At 40.1% G+C, this 6000-nt stretch overlaps 1 protein-coding gene across 1 annotated transcript in view; it reads right to left on the minus strand.

Annotated features, from left to right (window-relative positions):
- The window catches only part of mtmr11 (myotubularin related protein 11), a 37147-nt gene extending 31147 nt beyond the window's left edge, over positions 1-6000 (minus strand). Inside the window, exon 1 of the mRNA XM_073847565.1 lies at positions 5935-6000. Coding sequence (XP_073703666.1) covers positions 5935-5998 — 64 coding nt within the window. The 5' untranslated portion in view covers positions 5999-6000. The remainder of the gene's footprint in view (positions 1-5934) is intronic.

Genomic DNA, 6000 nt, shown 5'->3' on the forward strand with positions numbered 1-6000 from the left:
TCGCAATTGCTGAGTTATAATCTCGCAATTCTGAGAAAAAAGTCAAATTTGCAAGTTAGTTTCATGCAATTCTGAATAAGTCAGAATTAATTAAATGAGAAAAACTCACAATTATGACTTTTTTCTCAGAATTGTGAGATATAAACTTGCAATTGCAAGTTATAAAGTCAGAACTGCAAAATATGAGAAAAGTCACAATTATGAGATATAAACTTGTATCTCACAATTCTGACTTTATAATTTGCAACTGCTAAATAATAATCTCACAATTCTGATAAAAAAGTTTTTTTTAAGTATGTTCTGAGGAAAAAAGTCTGAATTAATGAAATGAGATAAAAACTCACAATTGTGACTTTTGTTTCTTGCAGTTTTGACTTTTATTCAGAATTGTGAGATATAAACTCACAATTGCAAGTTATAAAGTCAGAATTTCAAGATATAAACCCACAATTCTGAGGAAAAAAGTCAATTATAAGATATGAAGATATATTGCCAGTTTTCTCTCTTATATCACAATTCTGAGAAAAATCTCACAATTCAGACTTTATAATGAGTTATACATGAGTTATAATCTCACAATTCTGAGGAAAAAAGTCAAATTTGCTAATTTTTAAATGCAGTTCTGAGGAAAAAAAGTTTGCAATTCTGACTTTTTTGTCTTAGAATTGTGAGATATAAACTTACAACTGCAAGTGATAAAGCCAAAAAAAGAGAAAAAAATTAGTCAATTACGAGATATAAACGTGCAATTCTGAGTTTTTTCTTGCAACTGTGAGTTTATATCGCAATTCTGAGAGAAAAAAAAGTCAGAATTGAAATTTTATATCTATATAGATAGAAACTAGCAATTGCGAGTTTATCACAATTCTGATGAAAAAGGTCAGAACTAAAAGTTTATATCTCAAAACTCTGACTTTTTTCAGAATTGTGAGACTTGCGAGTCAAATTTGCGAGTTTGTTTTATGCTATTCTGAGGAAAATAAGTCAGAATTAATTAATTGAGAAAAACTTACAATTGCATAAATTAATGCTTTTAGCTTTAACAGTGGCTTTTCAGGTGTTAAAAAACACGTTTCCTATCAAATTGCTTTCATACATTCACTTTAAAAATAAAATCACTGCCAAAAAACACAGAGCTAATACTGCTCAGAAAAGTCAAGTAAAAGACCTTTTTTCTCAGAATTGTGAGAAAGTGTCACGAAACAGGGATGAGGTCTGGGTCCAAATGCGGGTGAGAATAGTTTTTAATGACAAATAAACAAACTAAACAAACAAAAGGCCAACACGGCACAAACTAAGAACTCAAACACAAATAAACCAAAATCTAGAACTAGTGCTGGGCGATATGACGATATATATCGTGGGGACGATAGAAAAGTGTCTATCGTCCTATTTCTCTTCTATCGTTTCTATCGTCTCTAACCCAATTTTATCAATTACTAAAGAAAATATTGCATTAAATAGGCTATGACAAATTTATGATAGTGTCTTGTTGCTGTGCAATGCATACTCTACCCTATAAGTGATAATCAAGAATAAAAACGAACTTTTTCACAAAGAAACTCCGTCTTGTGCGACGTGACGCTTTACGTTGTTGCGAGTGCGACATGCTTTAACTCGTGAGCAGTGTTGCCAGACGTACGATAATTATCGTATTTGTACCATAATTTTGACCTCTGTACGATGTACGATCAATAATACCACAATGTACGATAATTTCAGAATTTTGTGACACCATGGTCGTTTTAATTATAGAGCTTCTATTCTCAAAGATCTAGCTGTGTGGATCCTACGTCTACCTGCATGATTGTGAGGAGACATGAACGTGGCGTTACGCATGTCTTTCATCCGTTCTTACGTCTTCTCAACCAATATCATCGTGGAGAATGGCTCTCTCTCAGGAGCACAAGTTAACGTTCCTGTCGCACTTAGGTCAGTTGTTTCAAAACTGAGGTTGTTAGTTTAACAATAAAGTATAGAAAATGAGTGCTGAAAAGGATAAATAGTTGTAACATCTAGATTAATAGCTTCATTTTGAACGTTTGACTCGGGTAAGATAGTTTAGCATGAGTGCTGAAAAGGATAAATAGCTGTAACATCTAGATAAATATCTTTATTTTGAACGTTTGACTCAAATACGATAATTTTCTCCCAAATACGATAATTTTGAGCTTCTGGTACGATACTTGGACATTTCCAATCTGGCAACACTGCTCGTGAGTGCTTAGCCTAAAGATGGAGACGCAAGAGGTTGAAGATGAATGCCCGGAGTCGCAACAACAAACTGAAACTGCTACGCAGGCAGCAGACAAGAAGTACTTTTACCGACACGTGGGGGTACGTCAGTGATTTTGTTGCATTTTGGCTTCAAGAGCTCCGACACGGAGCAGAAGAGCAAACTCTGCCAAAAGACTGTTTCCGCGCCCGACGCTGACGCCTGTTTCACACATACTTCGTCTGCAGTGCGTATGCGTTGCGTATTTTTTTCGGCACCCATGTTAACGGATCAGATCGTTCACACTGCACGCGGTTGCTGTCCGGTAGTGCGTTCCAGATGCGGTGCGTTTGCAGCAGTGGAGCTATCCTTTCGGCACAGAGTCTGTTTTTGCTGTGCTGCATGCGCTGAATTAAAGTGACAGCGCATTGTTCGCTGTAAAAATGAACATGGATTGACACGGAAATGTACCATAAATGCATATAAATGCAGTCTACTGTGTTTCACAGTCAACACGTGGCTTTTTGGCTAGATTTAAAATAGTGCAGTTTTAAATAAACAAGGCAACATAATAGATGCACTTGTCCAGGTAGAAAAGTTCTTTAAAATATGTTTTTTAATAAAGATTTAATACGAAAGAAAGGCACAGAGAGCTGACTGCTTGTCTGTGGTAAGTTTTAATTTAAAATATTTGTGATAGCCCAATTTCAATATAAAAAGGAAGCTATGCTGTGTTTAAATGTGTTGCAACTTGCTTGAGCAACTTAATATACAAATCTAGAAGTCAAGTGCATTGAATAATAGCCTACGTTGTTTATAATACGTTGAGTTTAAACGTGAATATGTCTAGTAGTATTGTATTAGTGTACTGTGATAAAAGAGTATCCCAATGATGAAAAAGCACGTTTGTATTTGAAATTAAAATAACGGATAAATGGTGTGTTTGTGGTAAACACCCGCGGATCAGGAACGGACTGCAAACGCGTTCTGTGTGAAAGCAAAACGAGTCCGTGCTGCCTCTGCACCGCATACGTAACGTACACAGACTGCAGACGGAGTATGTGTGAAACAGGCGTGATACTTCATTTTGGTTTGCAAACTTTGCACTACAAGGTTGAAAAATGTTTTTTTTTTTTTTTATAATTGAGTGCTTTTCTGCTCAGAAACTTGAAATGGCTGTGCATTTTAATAATAAAAAAAATAGTTTATTTTGATAATACTATTTAACTATGATGTGGATAAAAAATGTGAAGGCTACTGTAGCTCTACCTCCACCAAATCTGTTGTCATTTGATACATTTATATTGCTGCACTAAAATGTATTTTTCTCATTTGTGACAGTTCAGTTAAATGTCACTTCAAATAACGAATAAAAATAAAGTTGCAAAAAAATTATGCAATGATATTTTTGTCAAACTTTTCAGAGAATAACTGAAAACGTACTTTATTTTGGTATATCGTGATATATATCGTTATCGTGATATAAAATAATCCATATCGTGATACATGATTTTTCCATATCGCCCAGCACTATCTAGAACATAATCAAAGATCAGAAACTTGAGAGACAACATAACACGAGACAATGCACACATGAAGCAGAGTGAGTGGAGATGATACTTATAGTCCTAGTAGTAATTGTGAACAGGTGTGTGTGTGTAATCAGTGCACATGACAAGACAACGTGAACGACTAGGGGGTGTGGTGCAAGGGGAACAGCGACCTCGAGAGGCTGAGGGAAGACCCACAGCCCCGATCATGACAGTACCCCCTCCCTACGGAACAGCTTCCAGACGTTCCTAAAGTCTGGAGGGAGGAGGTACGGAGGAGGGCAAGTCAGGGGGAGGGATGGCGGGCCAGGGCCGTGCAGCGGGGTCCCGCGAGCATGCCTTGCCGCAAACGGAGCCTCAGCAGACGTCGCCGCGTCAGGCACGGAATTAGCGGACGTCGTCGCCTCAGGCAAGAAGATAGCGGACGTCACCGCGTCAGGCAGGGAGATAGCGGACGTTGTCGCGTCAGGCACGGAGATAGTAGACGTCGCCGCCGCAGGCAGAGAGATAGCAGACGTCACCGCGTCAGGCAGGGAAATAGCGGACGTTGTCGCCTCAGGCACGGAGATAGTAGACGTCGCCGCCGCAGGCAGAGAGATAGCAGACGTCACCGCGTCAGGCAGGGAAATAGCGGACGTTGTCGCCTCAGGCACGGAGATAGTAGACGTCGCCGCCGCAGGCAGAGAGATAGCAGACGTCACCGCGTCAGGCAGGGAAATAGCGGACGTTGTCGCCTCAGGCACGGAGATAGTAGACGTCGCCGCCGCAGGCACGGAGATCGCGGACGTTGCCCCCTCAGGCAGAGAGATAGCGGACGTCGTCGCCTCAGGCAGAGAGATAGTGGATGTCGCCGCCTCAGGCAGAGAGATCGCGGACATTGCCGCCTCAGCCACGGAGATAGCGGGCGTCGTCGCCTCAGGCAGAGAAATAGCAGACGTTGCCGCCTCAGACACAAAGATAGCGGGCGTCGTCGCCTCAGGCACGAAGATAGCGAGCGTCGTCGCCTCAGGCAGAGAGATAGCAGACGTCGCCGCATCAGGCACGGAGATAGCGGTTGTCGCCACCTCCCCGCGAACGAGCGCCTCCTCCCCCGCCGCAAAGCAGGGGTACCTCCGCATAGCCTCGGCTCTCCGGGCATCCATCGCCAGGCAGGCGTAGATGCACTCCATCCGTGCAGCCGACGCTGCCTCAAAAGACATTCCCTCCGTCAATATAACCGAGCGAGTGGTCGCCTCCTCCAAGCGGGGAACTGCCGCCTCAAAAAAAATCCTCCCCGCTGGACCCATCTTTGATGTGTGCATTCTGTCACGAAACAGGGATGAGGTCTGGGTCCAAATGCGGGTGAGAATAGTTTTTAATGACAAATAAACAAACTAAACAAACAAAAGGCCAACACGGCACAAACTAAGAACTCAAACACAAATAAACCAAAATCTAGAACATAATCAAAGATCAGAAACTTGAGAGACAACATAACACGAGACAATGCACACATGAAGCAGAGTGAGTGGAGATGATACTTATAGTCCTAGTAGTAATTGTGAACAGGTGTGTGTGTGTAATCAGTGCACATGACAAGACAACGTGAACGACTAGGGGGTGTGGTGCAAGGGGAACAGCGACCTCGAGAGGCTGAGGGAAGACCCACAGCCCCGATCATGACAGAAAGACTTGCAATTTTGAAGAAAAAAGTCAGAATTGTAAAATAAAAAGTTGCGACGGGCTTCCATAATAAATTAATCAAAAGTGACAGTAAAGAAATATTTTATTCATCAAAGAATCCTGAAAAAAAAAAATCATAATATTTCCATGAAAATATAAAGCAACACAACTGTCTTCAACACTGATAATAATGAATGTTTCTTGAGCTTCAAATCAACATATCAGAATGATTTCTGAAGGATGACATTGAAGACTGAAGAAATATATTCAAATAGAAAACATTTATTTGAAAATGTAATAATATTATACAACATTTGATCAAATAAATGCAGCCTTGGTGAGTATAAGAGCATTAAAAAAAAACATTTAGAAAAATCCCCAAAACTCAAAACAGGGAAATTTAAAATTTAAAATAAAAAATAAATAAATAAATAAAATAAATATAAAAATAGAATAAAAATAAAGTACATTTATTTAATTTTAATAAACTTAGATTATGAGATCTACCTGGTAAACAGCAGAGGCCGAGCACATCTCTCCCGCGTGCATGAAGGCTACTGTGGCTCATCATCC

Source organism: Garra rufa, chromosome 9, assembly GCF_049309525.1.
Source record: "Garra rufa chromosome 9, GarRuf1.0, whole genome shotgun sequence".
NCBI classification, from domain to species: domain Eukaryota; kingdom Metazoa; phylum Chordata; class Actinopteri; order Cypriniformes; family Cyprinidae; genus Garra; species Garra rufa.